Source organism: Boleophthalmus pectinirostris, unplaced genomic scaffold, assembly GCF_026225935.1.
Source record: "Boleophthalmus pectinirostris isolate CB_2022bp ecotype Guang Dong unplaced genomic scaffold, ASM2622593v1 HiC_scaffold_17, whole genome shotgun sequence".
Classification (NCBI taxonomy): domain Eukaryota; kingdom Metazoa; phylum Chordata; class Actinopteri; order Gobiiformes; family Gobiidae; genus Boleophthalmus; species Boleophthalmus pectinirostris.
This window is the reverse complement of record NW_026571115.1, coordinates 27,946,636-27,961,255: the sequence shown is the minus strand read 5'-3', so window position 1 is coordinate 27,961,255 and position 14,620 is coordinate 27,946,636. Positions and strand designations below refer to the sequence as shown.

The window sequence follows — 14,620 nt, the reverse complement described above, 5'->3', positions numbered from 1 at the left end:
CTGAATTTTCTCCTCGCTATGGATTCTTCCTGGACGACTGAGGGATTCTTCACACTGTTTTGAAATGTTTTAAAGTAACTATAGGTGTTGATGTTTATTGTTTATTGAAAAGGGAAAAGGGGGGAGGTAACATAAGATGACTCTTCTTTCTACTCCCTTTCATTCATTTCTTGTATGTCTGATGTTGAGACACTGTTGATGTATTTTTATACTTTATGAAAAAAAATAAAAATAAAAGAAATAAAACAAATAAAATTAAATAAAAAAAAACAATACCCAGGTCTGACCTAGATCCATATATTGAGGCTTTAACTGAACTTTAGATCCAACTCAGTGAGGGGAAGGGCTGCATATTCAACATTTTGACTCTATTATATTCATATTTTAACACGATTAACATTCCTGAAAAGCAGATCTGTCAGATAATTAGCTCTATTTTTATCTATCAGATATTGAGATATTGTCAGCAACATTTTGAAACGTACTGACCACGCCCCCTGCGGCTTTCGTCATGACGCCGTGCCCCGCGTACTTCCTGGTTACGGTGCTGTTTGCTCCATGAGGGCCTGTTTCTGTCTGCAGACTCTGCTGCTTCACAGAGGGCTGGGCAGTTTATTGATTCATTTTTTTGACCCAGGAATGATCCACTTGTCACTGCGGCGCTTCTGGATCGGCCACATTCGTCTAGCACTCGCTCTCTTCGGATTGCCTCGTCACATTTGCGCGGTGGAAGTTCGGTATGTTGTGTTATTGGTCTTAAGACAAGGCTGTTTAGTTGATAATGATGATTTTCCTTCAAAGTGAGTCTTTTAGCCTTATTGTTGCGAGCTTTTTTCCCCAGTTATTTCCCACTTTGCTTAATTATGTTCATGCTATTACAGAGAGTAGCTGCAAACTATTCATCCATACTCCTTACAAATGTACAACAACTCACCTTAATGTAACAGAGAACACTTTGTCCTGTCAATAATCATATCATTGTTGCACTGTTTTCCTATGACCTCTTGTATATAGCTGAGATTTTATATTTTTTTACTTCTATTTCTATTTTATTTTGACTTGTACATACACGTTTATATAATTATGCCTTATTTGACACCTGTCTCTTGCTATCTTTTTGTGCTGCTTATTTTGAATTTATTACGACAATTTCTATTTTTTACTCTTTGTTATTATATTATATTGTGATGTGTAAGCTACTGTGTCCAAATAATTTCCCTTGTGGATCAATAAAGTTTTTCTAGTCTAAGTCTAAGTCTAAACATTATAACAAACATAAATAAAATAGACATTTTAATGTTTATGCTGGAGAGTCTCAATTGAAACAGAAAACGCTCACCAAAGTTCTTGTAGAGGTGCAAATGCAAAAAGCAGGAAGGCAAAAGTGAAAAAATGCATAGGACACTCAGATGGGTGATGTCCAAAAGCCCTTTATTTTTAAATAATGTTTCGGCAAAAAAAGCCTTTTTTTTTTGTGCTTTTAAAAATAAAGGGCTTTTGGATATTGGCCATCTGAGTGTGCTATTCATTTTTTCACTTTTGTCTGCTGGAGGGTCTTGTCTTCATGAAGATGTCTTTACTTTTCCTGGAATGTTGATTAAATAAGTCAGTCTTCATGAAGACAAGCAAGTGACAGCACCAGTATAAGATCTGCGGAGAGATGACCCACTCTCAGTAATAATGCATGTTTATGAGCACAACTTGTATTTGTGCAGTAAAAACAAATTAAACAAACACAAGATGTAAATAAATAAAATGCCAATAACATCTCAATTTAGGTAACACCAGCAAGAAATGTTACTCAATACACATTTAAGCGTCTTTGCAATGACTACTGCATACCAAAACAAAACATTTTGGTATTTCTTACATTTAGTTGTTGCGTTGCGAAGTTGTAATAGGCTATATAACTATAGGCTCATACTGAATTTTGTGTTTTTTTTTTTATTTTTTGCAGACCATCAGCCATCTCCTACTCACTTGACAATCGCTACAGAGCTTGTCAGTTTTATTCTACCCCAAAATATCACTGTTACACCACCGGGCATCCTATCATCATGACATCTTCAGGTGTGCCTCATGTGAAATCCAGATGCCCCCAGTACCCAGGGTCTCAGGTGAAGCGATTCCCAGTGCCAGATGACAAGGTGCAGTGGAGTCAGAACTGGCCAGAGTACAGCCCTGTCAGCCACACCAATCCTGCTGTCACCAAAAAGCCAAAATGGGCAGATCCTGAAATTGGGTAAGACATACATTTTATATTAAGGAGTAGACTCAATACAGATACCACCATGATAATTAGAAACAGTCTTTCTTTAGACTATAGAATGTGATTTTCAACATTAAATCAGTGTGGCTTTATATATGTATCGGTAGGTTCCATAGTGGTCCATGGGTGTAAACTAGTCTATCTGCTCTTATACTTTTAGTTAATTTCTGTCCAGTGAATGTGACTTTTTTAGTATCGATACATGCTCCAAAGTTCATAGTTTAGTTTAGTTCATAGTTTCAGTATCGATTATTATCTGATTTTCCATGCTTTTGACAATCCTAAAGCAAATATTTACTTGCTTGTATGCTGTTATACAAGTCAGTCTAGATTCCTGATTGAGTTGCGTTTACGCATTTGCAGGACGTTTTCCCCTAAATTCAATGCCTTGGATGGTGATGTTGACCGCAGAAGTTTTGAAGGAAACTACAGAGTGGAAAGTGGAAAGCCTCTGTGAGTATACAAACCCACATTTTGTACTCTATTTGTACTATATTTACCTACCCTCTGTCTAAGTGAAATACCTCAGGCCTGTTGTGAAATCCAGAGATAGGCTTGTTTTATGTGTGTCATTCTAAAGGGTGGTGGTCTTGTTTTCTGTCATAATTCATTGTTAATATCTCTCACTTAATAGAAAAGTAATATAGTTGGTTTATTAGCCTAACATGCAACATGAATTTAAGGCTGAAACAAGTTAAATGATTACTAAACTAATTCAGATACTGAACAATCATTATCTGGACTAAACACACACTCCAAAACATGCTATGTTCTGAGAGAAGTGCTTTTATGACTCAGGAAGGCATGTGACACAGGACACATTGATTTTTTTTCTTTTTTTCCTGGCAGCATTTCATCTGCTCCAAATTTAGTAACTATCTCATATTCACAGGATTCTCGCAATCTAAACAACAAATTAAATTGTTAAAAGAATGATCATTGTTAACTTAATCGATTATTTAAAAAAAACATTTGTTACGGCCCTACTAAAATAATTATGTCCAAAATATTTTTATTGTGCATTCTATTAGAATAATTATGTTGAATGCATCAATACAGTGATCTATAATATATTCTTAGATGCAATAATATTCATGTTTTAGCACAATGAAAATCTAATAATTATAACTAGTAATTTTTCAGTATCTATAATTATAGAGATGTTAATTATTTAGCCCTTTACAACACTTGTAAGAAAAAGCAGACTTGGGTCGTACACAGTTATATTTATTTGAATAACTTTAAAGAAAGTAGTAGTTTTTTGTTTTTTTTTAGAGACCATACTTTTACTATTCTCCTACTTAAGTAGTATTTAAAATAACAGTACTCTTACTTCTAAAAGTGATAAAAGATTTATGTTGACAATTTGTCATTTGTGTTTCTTCAGATATGATTTTGCTTTTTCATTTTTGTGTCATTCCTTTAAACTGACTTCAAATTCTAAATCAAATGTTACAGCCTGACAGTTCTTCTTTCAATCTTACTTGAACAATACTTGAGTAATTTCTGGACCACTACTTTGCACTTCTTGAGTAATATTATTTTGAAATAATGTTACTCTTACTCTAGTAAAATTTTTGGCCAGTCTTCCCACCTCTGCTCATTAGTGAGAATAATTTGAAGACTGAGCACAAGAAAATAGCTCAAAGAAATCAATATAGTAATTATTGTGACAGGTTTATTAGCAAGTGTTTTGTTTAACTATCTTGTTATAATTTTCAGAAACCCCAGAGGGCGCACAGGGGTAACAGGCAGAGGTCTGCTTGGGCGCTGGGGGCCAAATCATGCTGCAGACCCCATCGTCACAAGGTAACCAATTCAACAAGTCCTTTAGACAATACTACATTTTTTTAGCCTAAATATCTGATTTAACTCTTTGGCAGATGGAAAGTGGATGCAAAAGGAGCCAAAATGACACATGCAGTTTCCAAACGTCCCATTCTGCAGTTTGTGTCAATCAAGAGGAAGGACTGTGGCGAGTGGGCCGTACCTGGGGTTTGTGATTTCTCTTCACACACTAAAAAGGGGGCTTGGCAAGAGCTATCCAAGTATTATGTCTCTGACCCAAACTGCAATCACAAGACTTCACCTGAACGAGTTTATTCTAAAACAACTATTTATGCAGTACTAGGAAACTACCATATTTTCCGGACTATTGAGCTCACCTGAATATAAGCCACATCAACTAAATTTTAACAAAATTTTAAAATTGTACATGTATAGGCCGCATCTGAATATAAACCGCAGGTGTCCACGACTTCAAGAATGTTTTCAAGTTTGGGTCATCTGCTTTTATCTCCTCTGAAAGCTTTTGACGTCTTTTTTTAGTCAGTTTGTCACAGAGGTGGGATCCGCTTGCATCCACTGTTTTGCCAAACTATATAAATTTACAGTGTGCCAAACAAATAACCCATCCATATATTCGCTGCATCGTTTATTAGCCGCAGGGTTCAAAGTGTGAGAAAAAAGTACCGGCTTGTAGTCCCGAATTTACGGCATGTATTGTTTTTGGATTTATATTAAGACAAATTAAACATGTGAATCATGAGTTTAATTTGCCTATGAATACCAAAAAATACCAAATCTTCAGCTAACTCACTCTCTAACTTTTCCTTTCTGCTACAGTAGTCCATATAAATAAACTAATAGTCAACTAAAACACCATCAACCTATTAATCGACTAAACAACTGATAAAATAGTAAAAACTGTAAAATATAAACAACAGCAAATAGGTGGAATTTTTGTTTTTTGCAAATTTATATTTATTTACTTATTAGGCCTAGATTATCTGACTTGTTTTGTTGTGTTTTCAATATATTTTTTTTTTATTTCAGGTTAGAGAATATGCAAATTGGGTATTATTAAGTTAATTATCAAGGGCAGTTTTCACCCTGCAGATAGATAAAAATTATTGAAAACTAAAAAAATAAATAAAAACAAAATATCTTCTGATAAACTGTCTCTATATTCAGCTTGTTTTAACTTGTATAGACTATTTTTTTCCATTACCCTTATTTGTTCAGCCAAGTTTGACTGTAAAATTATGTGTAAAAATGTGTTCTCTTTATAGGGTATGGTCGACCCAGGGGAGCAGATTTCACTCACATTGCAGCGAGAATTCTCTGAAGAAGCTCTAAACTCCCTGGAAATCTCACCATCAGACAAGACTGGACTGCATGAGCGTATAACCAAGCTCTTTAGCTCAGCCGGACTTGAGGTGAACTAATTCTTCATAAAACATGTAATGCTATGGTCTATTGCAGTTTGTAACTATTTTTGTTTTTTTAGGTTTACAAAGGCTATGTAGATGATCCAAGAAACACAGACAACGCCTGGATGGAAACTGTAGCGGTCAGCTTCCATGATGAGTCAGGTAAAAAGAAAATGTCACAAAAAAAAACGTGACTGATTAAAAATAAAGCTGCGCTATGTAACTTCTCTGTTGTCCTGCTTGGGTCCATGGAGATGTTATCACTCTGCCTGGAATGTCTCACAGAATGATATGACACTTAATTAGCTTTTATTAATTTGAAGGTAGTTAAAGGTACTATTGCTCCAGAATTATCTTAAAAACATGCATTTTTACTGTGGTTGCCTCTCCACAGATCTAATTTGTAATTTGACCTGGTGTCAAAACCTGCTTGTCTTCATGAACTAGTGTTATTACGATACAAAAATGTGATTTTGTTACTAAGGTAGACTCAGTACTCAAAGCCGTTCAATCAAATGTCATTATCAAAATTAAATAATAGTACTTTTTTCTGTATTTGCATGTGGTCTTATATCTGTGTAATCCCTCAGTGGTCCAGGTAGATTCCATAGTGGTCCATTTTTTGCATATATTAGTCTATTTGCTCTTATACTTGCTCTGATACAGCTCAAAATCATTCTAAAGTTATTCAGGAAAGGTTTATTCCTGTTCTGTAAATGTGGCTTTTTTGGATCAGTACGTGCTCCAATAAGTATCTAATTACTACTACTAAATACTAGTTTTAGTATTGATTAGTATCTGATTTTCGATACTTTTACCAACCTTACTATGGACATAAATAGGTTTTAGGCCATACTGTGGTACATTCCAGGCAAGGCAATAACATCTCCATGGAGACATGGAGATGCCTGACTATCCACCTGAGAAGTTAAATAGTGCACTTTTTAATCTCTACTGACAGAAACACATGAAGTGCCACTTGAAAAGCTATTTTTTGTGTGTTGTAGGTAATAGTGTGAGTGAGCTGCCCCTACAGGCGGGGGACGATGCTGGACAAGTGCAGTGGGTGGATGTTGACTCGTCCTTCCCACTCTATGCCAGCCATTCTTCTTTCCTGGAGCGAGTGGCAAAAGAGAGGAAGGCTCACTGGTAGCTGATTTAGTTGAATGATGTTTTTACATTTACCCAAATATATGTATATGTTGTTCTCAAGTTAATTTCAATTCTAAATGAAGTTTCTTTCATTTTCAATTACCTCAGTAAAAAAGCAAGTTCATTAGCACTGAAACAGACTTGACTTGGTGACTGCTAAATCACTGTCCAGTTTGGAAGCACTGTTTTGTTTGTTTTTTTGTTTTTTTTTCACCAAGCGTGCAATATATTATTAATTGTAAAAAAAAAAAAATCACAGTTTAACCATTTACCAATGCACTGTACAAGTATTGGCCGTTCAGATAATTTGTTCTGATGCGGGTATAGCCTATCAATCGCACTGTATAAGATTCTGAGGAAGACATTGTATATAATTATCAGTCAAATTGTAAGCTTTACTAAGCACTTGCTGAAGTTATATTTAAATTCACATCTCTGTATATCCGTCTCTGATGCATGCCATGAATCCATCCAACCATTATTTGCACTAATTGTATAGCATAAATTTCTTGCCATGTGCCTCTGATTTTAAATAAATATTCTTTAAAATTGGAGTAAAATGTTGGGTGCATTATGTAATTTCTCTGGTGAAGTGCCTGTCGCCTTGTCATATTTATCTGTACACACTGTGAAACATATATCTCTGGAGGTAAGCAGGTTATGCCACCGGGCCAAATGTACAGGTCAGATTTACGGTGAGGCAACTCCACTCAAAGTAATAGAATCAGAATAGAATAGAATCAAATTTATTTGTCATTCCAGTATAAAATACACAGAAACGAAACAATGCACTCAGGTCCAGGTCAACAGCAGCACAGATAACAATAAGAACAAATAGTTATAATAAGAATAAATAGTTATAACAAGAATAAAATAGTTAAAAATATTGTATGTCAACCCGCCCCCATTTTCTAAAGTGCGTTCCAAGTCAGTGCTGTTTTGTAGTGTTTTTTCTGACAGAATTAATCTGTCTCACGGCATCAGGATAAAAACTGTTCCGTAGTCTCGTGGTCCTGGCCTGTAGGTGGCGCAATCTTCTGCCTGATGGGAGAGCTGTAAAAAGTTCATGTGCTGGATGGGTGGAGTCTTCCATGATGCTGTGGGCTTTTGTCCTGCACCTGCTGATGTAAATATCTTCAATGCAGGGTAGGCTACAGCCACAGATGTGCTCCGCAGCTCTAACTATCCTCTGCAGAGCTTTCCTCTCTGCCTTGGTGCTGCTGCTGAACCACACAGTCATGTTGGTGGTGAGGATGCTCTCCACCGCACACCTGTAAAAGGCCTTCAGGACAGAGGGGCCCACACCTGCTTTTTTTAGGCGCCTAAGAAAGTGTAGGCGTTGGTGTCCCTTTTTCACAATGCAACTGGTGTTATTAGACCAGCTGAGACTATTCATGATTTGGACTCCCAGGTATTTAAGACAGGAAACAATCTCCACCGCATCTCCATTGATGTACAGAGGAGAGGGGGGCATTAGGTTTCCTGCGGAAATCAACAATCATCTCCTTTGTTTTCTTTATATTGATGCACAGATTGTTGGTTTTGCACCAAGCCTCCAGCTGACAGACCTCCCTCCTGTAATTGGACTCATCGTTGTTCATGATGAGCCCCACCACTGCTGTGTCATCAGCAAACTTCACTATATGATTGAAAGAATAGTGAGTGACACAGTCGTAAGTGAGCAGTGTATACAGAAGGGGGCTTAAAACACAGCCCTGGGGTGAGCCAGTGCTGATGCAGATGGAGGAAGATGTGATGTTGTGGATCTTTACAGCTTGTGACCTGTTGGTGAGGAAATCCAAAATCCAGTTGCACAGTGTCCTGCTTAAGCCCAGGAGAATGAGTTTGTCTACCAGTATCTGTGGGATTATGGTGTTAAAAGCAGAACTGAAATCCAAAAAAAGGAGTCTAACATAAGAATCCCTTTTTTCAAGATGAGTTAGAGCTATGTGAACCAGTCCAGATATAGCATCAGCTGTTGAACGATTTTCACGATAGGCATACTGATGTATGTCCTCAGCCACGTTTATGGACCTCCTTATTTCTGTCATAACCAGCCTTTCAAAACATTTCATAATAGTCGAAGTCAAAGCCACAGGACGGTAATCATTCAAGGTTGACACTGTGCTGCACTTTGGGATAGGTATGATGGTAGCTGTCTTGAAGCACTTTGGCACTACTTGCTGTCTTAAGGAGGTGTTAAAAATGTCAGTTAGTACCTCAGAGAGTTCATGGGCACACGTTTTAAGAGCTCGCCCGGGCACCTTATCTGGACCTGCAGCTTTGCGGGGATTCACCTGCTGCAGGACTCTCCTCACCTCCGAGGTTGTTAAAATGAGAGTGGGGTCACTAGATGTTACAGTGAACCTGGAAGGAGAGGATGTATTTAGAGCTTCAAACCGTGCATTAAAGTTGTTGAGGGCATCAGGGAGAGAAGGGTCCCCTGGGCATTCTGTCTCCTTCTTTTTATAGTCCGTTATTTCTCTGATGCCTGCCCACATTTGCCGAGGGTCATTGGTTGAAAAATGACCCTGAATCTTCATAGCATAGTTCTTTTTTGCTCTCTTTATACCAGCATCTAATTTCCTCCTTGCAGCTCTAAGTCCAGTTTCATCTCCAGACAGAAAAGCAGTATTCCTGGCTCTTATCAGGGATCGCACCTCAACATTTAGCCATGGCTTATGGTTGGGATACATGGTGATTAGTAAGTAAGAATGCTTGTTGTTGTTTTTTTTGTTGTTTGTTTGTGCAATAAATAATCTGAATAAATAAAAAGTAAAATAGACTAAGCATAATATGAAAGATTCATTGCTTGAACATCTTGAACAGCCAGGCTCTTCTATATTCTATTTGAATCCAGAAGGGACTTAAATGAAGAAGACATTGTTCGAAAATTCAGAACAAAATATATAACTTTACCTGAGATGAGTAATAGTTTGGTGCTTCAGTTGTTGATTCTGAGAAAATCCTTGCTGTTTCTCAGTCCTTTTTGTTACTTTACAGCAGGCATGCCCAAACTATGGCCTGGGGGCCAAATGCGGCCCTCAGACAAATTTTTCTTGGCCCTCAGGCTTCCAGGTGAAATGACCCAAATTACCTTGCATCAGTTAAAAATTTATTTTTTACTGCAAGTTTTTTTTTTTTTTTTAATCTACCTTGATAAAGCTAATCTTTAATATTTAGTGTGTGGTTTTAAGGATCTTAGTATGAATAAAGACTGATGGCTCATTCTAACGTCTTAAACATGCACACATTTCAATTGTTCACTTTATTGAGCACCAGTCTACGGTCCTCGATCGGCCCTCTGCTTCATCTGTGTTTAGATATGTGGCCCTTGATGAAAAAAGTTTGGACACCCCTGCTTTACAGCCATAAACAAAGCATTTATCTCTCTGATTGGTTAATTCACCTGTCAATCACGTCCTCTGAAAAAGAATAAGGCTCCAGATCCACTCGTCTTCGTAAAGTTTTATCAAAGTGTGTGGTTCTAGCTGTATGGTAAAAAGATTCATATGATTAGTAATTTAAAGACTGCGTGGGATTAATCTATTTGCAAACAGGCAGGTGGGTATAAGCACAGAGAAAAGACATGCATGACTCCGACACATAATAAAGTTTGAACAGGCCTTAAATTGGGATGTAGTGGATCATGGGCAGTGTTGGGAAGGTTACTTTTAAAGTGTATTCCCCTACAGATTACAGATTACATGCCGCAAAATGTAGTTTGTAACGGAATCCATTAAATTACTTAAAGTGAGTAACGTAATCTGAATACTTTGTATTACTTGATTTGCTGTAGAGAAGCAAAGACGAAGATATCTTCACATAAGATGTTTTATCTGCTAAAAGAAAATAAAAAAGTCCAGACTATACTTAACCGTATTAAAAAATATTATTGATAGAGGCGCACAGCATGGTTTAGTCCTGTTAAATTCAGTTTGAAACATAGTTTAGACCTGGTTTTAGTCCTGGTTTAGTCCTGTTTTAGTCCTGTTTTAGTCTTGGTTTAGTCCTGGTTTAGATCTGGTTTAGACTTGGTTTTAGTCCTGGTTTAGTCCTAGTTTAGACCTGGTTTAGACCTGATTTTAGACCTAGTTTAGAACTGATTTAGTCCTGGTTTTAGACCTGGTTTAGACCTGGTTTTAGACCTGGTTTAGACCTGGTTTAATCCTGGTTTTAGACCTGGTTTAGACCTGGTTTTAGACCTGGTTTAGACCTGGTTTTAGACCTGGTTTTAGACCTGGTTTAGACCTGGTTTAGACCTGGTTTAGACCTGGTTTAGTCCTGGTTTAGATCTGGTTTTAGACCTGGTTTAGACCTGGTTTAGTCCTGGTTTTAGACCTGGTTTAGACCTGGTTTTAGACCTGGTTTAGACCTGGTTTAGTCCTGGTTTTAGACCTGGTTTAGACCTGGTTTAGACCTGGGTTAGATCTGGGTTTAGACCTGGTTTTAGACCTGGTTTAGTGTCCGGCAGAGGAATTACTAAAAAAAAAAAAAAAAAAAAAAAAAAAAAGGGATATAGCCCAAAATGTGAAAACAGGAAAATACCGTTGTGTAATCCATTTATTTCAACCAAGTGACTGTAATCTAATTACCACTCACTGAAACAGTAACTGTAACCGAATACAGTTACTCATAATTTGTACTCTGATTACGTAACTCAGGTACATGTAATCTGTTACTCCCCAACACTGATCATGGGTTAAACTGCTGAGGTGGAAATGCCAGAGGAGAATAAGGAAGCAAGATGAAGGGATTAATGGGAAGAGATTTCCCATCAAATTGTCAAACTGTGTAACATTTTAGACATCATCTCCACGAAAACAAGCAGGTGTCAAATGTCTGCATGAAAAAAAATGCCGTGCAGGGAACGAACTACATTACCCACAATCCTCTGCTGCCAAACTGCTTTCCGGCTGACGACGTGGCCGTGCTGCGTCTTTTTTAGCGGACCGGGGCGATTCAAACGAGGCACACCGGTATTTTGGACTTTGCCTGTTTGAACACGAAAAGTTTTTACCCCGATTTCCAATCATGTCTGGAAAAATCAAAAGCCGAAATGCCGCAAACGCCGACACGATAAGCGGCGGTGTGTCCTGCGACGAACGAATCTTGCGGGATTGTCATCAGCTGTACACGGATCCTGAGAGTGGTTAGTTGATCATCCCGCTACAAAGCTACACACACAAATAGACTAACTTCCCTTACAATAGTCTTCACAAACTCATGCAATCTGAGCTAACAAACTAATAGAAATCCATGCACACGTGTTAGATTAGATACTCTGCAAAAGGCTAACGACTAGCTTGCTAATCATTCAAATCCTAATGATTTGCCAACTAAGCACTTCAATCTTACATAATCTTGCGTAAAAGATGAAACTTTACACAATTAAGTTAGTTTTGCTCTACTATATTATATTTATATTTTAGTCTAATCTCTTGATGTACGATTTAGATAAGTTAATTCATTTTCTTATGTAAATTTTGAGTTCTGCACATTTAAATAAACTCAAATAAGCTCTCAGTAGCACCTGTCTGTATTTTTAAGTGATTTCTTTCTCAACTGCAGTTGTTCATATACGTCTATCACTTCTCCCTAATCATAATTAAAGATGCGCTGTGTAACTTTTCAGATTGAAATGTCTCTCTACTGTCTCTTGTAGAAATTAGGGCTGAGTATCATTCAGAAGTTGCCGATACAATACATAGGCAACGATACGATACATATCTCGATACAGTGAGCTTTTTTATTCAATATGATTCAATACAATATATTTCAAATCGATTTGAAACGGTTCAGTAAACTATAATGGCTAACTCATGGCTGTGGTATTAAATGTCTTTGTTAAACCACTCCTTGTGCAAAGTGAATATGCAACACACCCATTTTAAACCTCAAAACTGTGAAAATGTCAAATGTTTTTTGCATGAATGAGTTTCCTTCCTCTGAACAAGCAACAAAACTGCAACACTGTAACAAAATTATTTAGTAAAATATACCAAAAAATACTCTTGTCGATATATCGATACAACAGCCCACAATATCGATACTGTATCATATTAAATTTTTTATTTTTTTTTTCAGCATCTTTTAGATACGTATAATCATTTATGCATTTATGCTTTGTTTTTGTCAGGTCTGATCGCAGTTGCAGAATCTGTTGGTGTGAAGCTGTTGCCGCCCAGAAAAAAGATCACTGTGATGCTGATGGGTAACCACTCTGCTGGGAAAAGCTCCTTTATCAACTGGTAAATGAAATCTTCCGATAAGTACATAGAAAACCACTATGCTTAGCCTAATAATCAGAAACATGTGACTTGCATACCTCTTTCAGTCAACCATGGCAGCGTACACAAAGCAGTCTTTCCAATAAGGATAGAATACTTCCTGTCCGAACAAGTTTATATTATTTAAGAAACTCTTTATTTGATGAATTTATGTAATATTAAAATGCACTTTTCTTTATTGTTAAAATGCAATCAGCTTTATCTAGTCACCTGTAGCAGCAGGTCAGGGGAAGCAGTGCCAGCAGCTAGAGAGGAGGAAAGAAACTACTTAAAAATCTATTGAAAGTCAACCATGAAGAATATAATATTTTTGTTCTTTAAAAATAAATTCATAAAGGCAAATACTGGATCTCAGCGAATGCTTATTTTATATTATGTGAGTTACAAACCTCCTCAAGCAAAAGGGCACAAAACTTACAAAACTGAATGGATAGTTATAACTACAAAATTACACTGTTGTTAGGTCAGTTTTAGTTTTAGTAGGTTTCATCTAACATTCAATATAATATAAAGTCAAAAACCCAGTCAGCCTTCCAGGTAAAAGTTTAGTTTGATCAAAGGGGGACATACAAGCAGAAGTTCCTGTTTGCACTGTCCAGCTCCAGCATGGTACTGAGGAGTTTTGTTTTGATAGAAGGAAGAAGCTGATTGGTTTTTACAGGCTCATTTTATCTGCATGTGACCTTCATTCACACGAAACCTGGCTAGTCTTATCTATGGTGCATTCTTGTAATACAGTAAATTTTGCACATCACATAATTTGAAGAAAGACTGTGAGTTTCCGCTTAGACTGCTGCCCCCACGACTAAGCGGAAGAAAATGGATGGACATAATTTTACTAACTTGGACAATTACAGTACATTTCCATTAATACACAAAGGGATATACATATATTTATCAACTGTATAATATAAAACCATATATATATATTTAAAATTCTGCAATCATGCTTCATTGTAAAGTTGCATTCCTCTTTGCAAACAGGTATGTAGAGGAGCACATACAGCGCACTGGAGTGGCCATAGAGACTCAAGGATTCAGTTTTGTAACAAGCGGCCGTAAGCGAGAATCACTCACGGTTTGTAATGATGTTTACGTCACTGTTCACATAATAATTTGGAAAACTGAGATCTAGAGCTTCTTGTTTGTGTGCAATTTAGGGAAATGCCACTCTCCACTTGTACCCACATTTCAAGCCACTGCAAGAGTTTAAAGGTACAAACTACACACATTTTTAACAAAACAATTTTTTTAATGTTTACAATTATTTTACTCAATTGTTACCATTTCTATTCAGGAGTTTCTGAGTATTTGAGCACAGAGATCTGTACATCGCGGCAGAAGCGTTTCAGCCTGGTGACGTTTGTGGACTCTCCTGGACTTGTGGACGGAGACATGAAGTATCCATTTGATGTAGATGAGGTCATCCTTTGGCTCGGTAAGTTGAATTTGAATTTTGAACACACTTGCACACAAACACTTTTTTATAGGTAAAAAATGTACTACTAAATGATTTAATGCTTTTATGCTCAATTCCGATACTAAGGGAAAGATTTGATACCAGATGCGGATTTTGACACATTTTAGACACTGTAATGTAATTTTTAACCAGATTTGGTGGGTCCCCGCCCAATTGGGCTTCTTTTGACTACGTCGGGTTGGCAGATAATATTTGAGCTACTTTCAAGTTTGAGTGT

General features: G+C 37.0%; 2 protein-coding genes across 2 annotated transcripts in view; both read left to right on the top strand.

Annotated features, from left to right (window-relative positions):
- The first annotated feature begins 527 nt into the window (after nt 1-527).
- Nucleotides 528-7,193, top strand: nudt9 (nudix (nucleoside diphosphate linked moiety X)-type motif 9). Its single transcript, XM_020922679.2, has 8 exons — nt 528-737; nt 1,958-2,242; nt 2,633-2,722; nt 3,992-4,078; nt 4,153-4,264; nt 5,341-5,487; nt 5,559-5,643; nt 6,489-7,193. The coding sequence occupies exons 1-8, from the start codon at nt 559-561 to the stop codon at nt 6,632-6,634; spliced, it is 1,131 nt and encodes a 376-aa protein (XP_020778338.1). The 5' UTR covers nt 528-558; the 3' UTR covers nt 6,635-7,193.
- A 4,364-nt stretch (nt 7,194-11,557) lies between these two features.
- Nucleotides 11,558-14,620, top strand: part of si:ch211-11k18.4 (uncharacterized) — an 8,896-nt gene continuing 5,833 nt past the window's right edge. The window contains exons 1-5 of the mRNA XM_020922638.2: nt 11,558-11,785; nt 12,773-12,884; nt 13,908-14,001; nt 14,084-14,138; nt 14,221-14,361. Of these exons, the coding sequence (XP_020778297.1) occupies nt 11,668-11,785; nt 12,773-12,884; nt 13,908-14,001; nt 14,084-14,138; nt 14,221-14,361 (520 nt within the window). The 5' untranslated portion in view covers nt 11,558-11,667. The remainder of the gene's footprint in view (nt 11,786-12,772; nt 12,885-13,907; nt 14,002-14,083; nt 14,139-14,220; nt 14,362-14,620) is intronic.

Bases quoted from the DNA above. Each gene is read 5' to 3' on its own strand.
- nudt9 (XM_020922679.2), top strand. From the start codon at position 559: ATGAGGGCCTGTTTCTGTCTGCAGACTCTGCTGCTTCACAGAGGGCTG. The intron at 2,723-3,991 runs GTGAGTATACAA...TATAATTTTCAG, and splicing joins GTGGAAAGTGGAAAGCCTCT to AAACCCCAGAGGGCGCACAG. The intron at 4,079-4,152 runs GTAACCAATTCA...ACTCTTTGGCAG, and splicing joins GCAGACCCCATCGTCACAAG to ATGGAAAGTGGATGCAAAAG.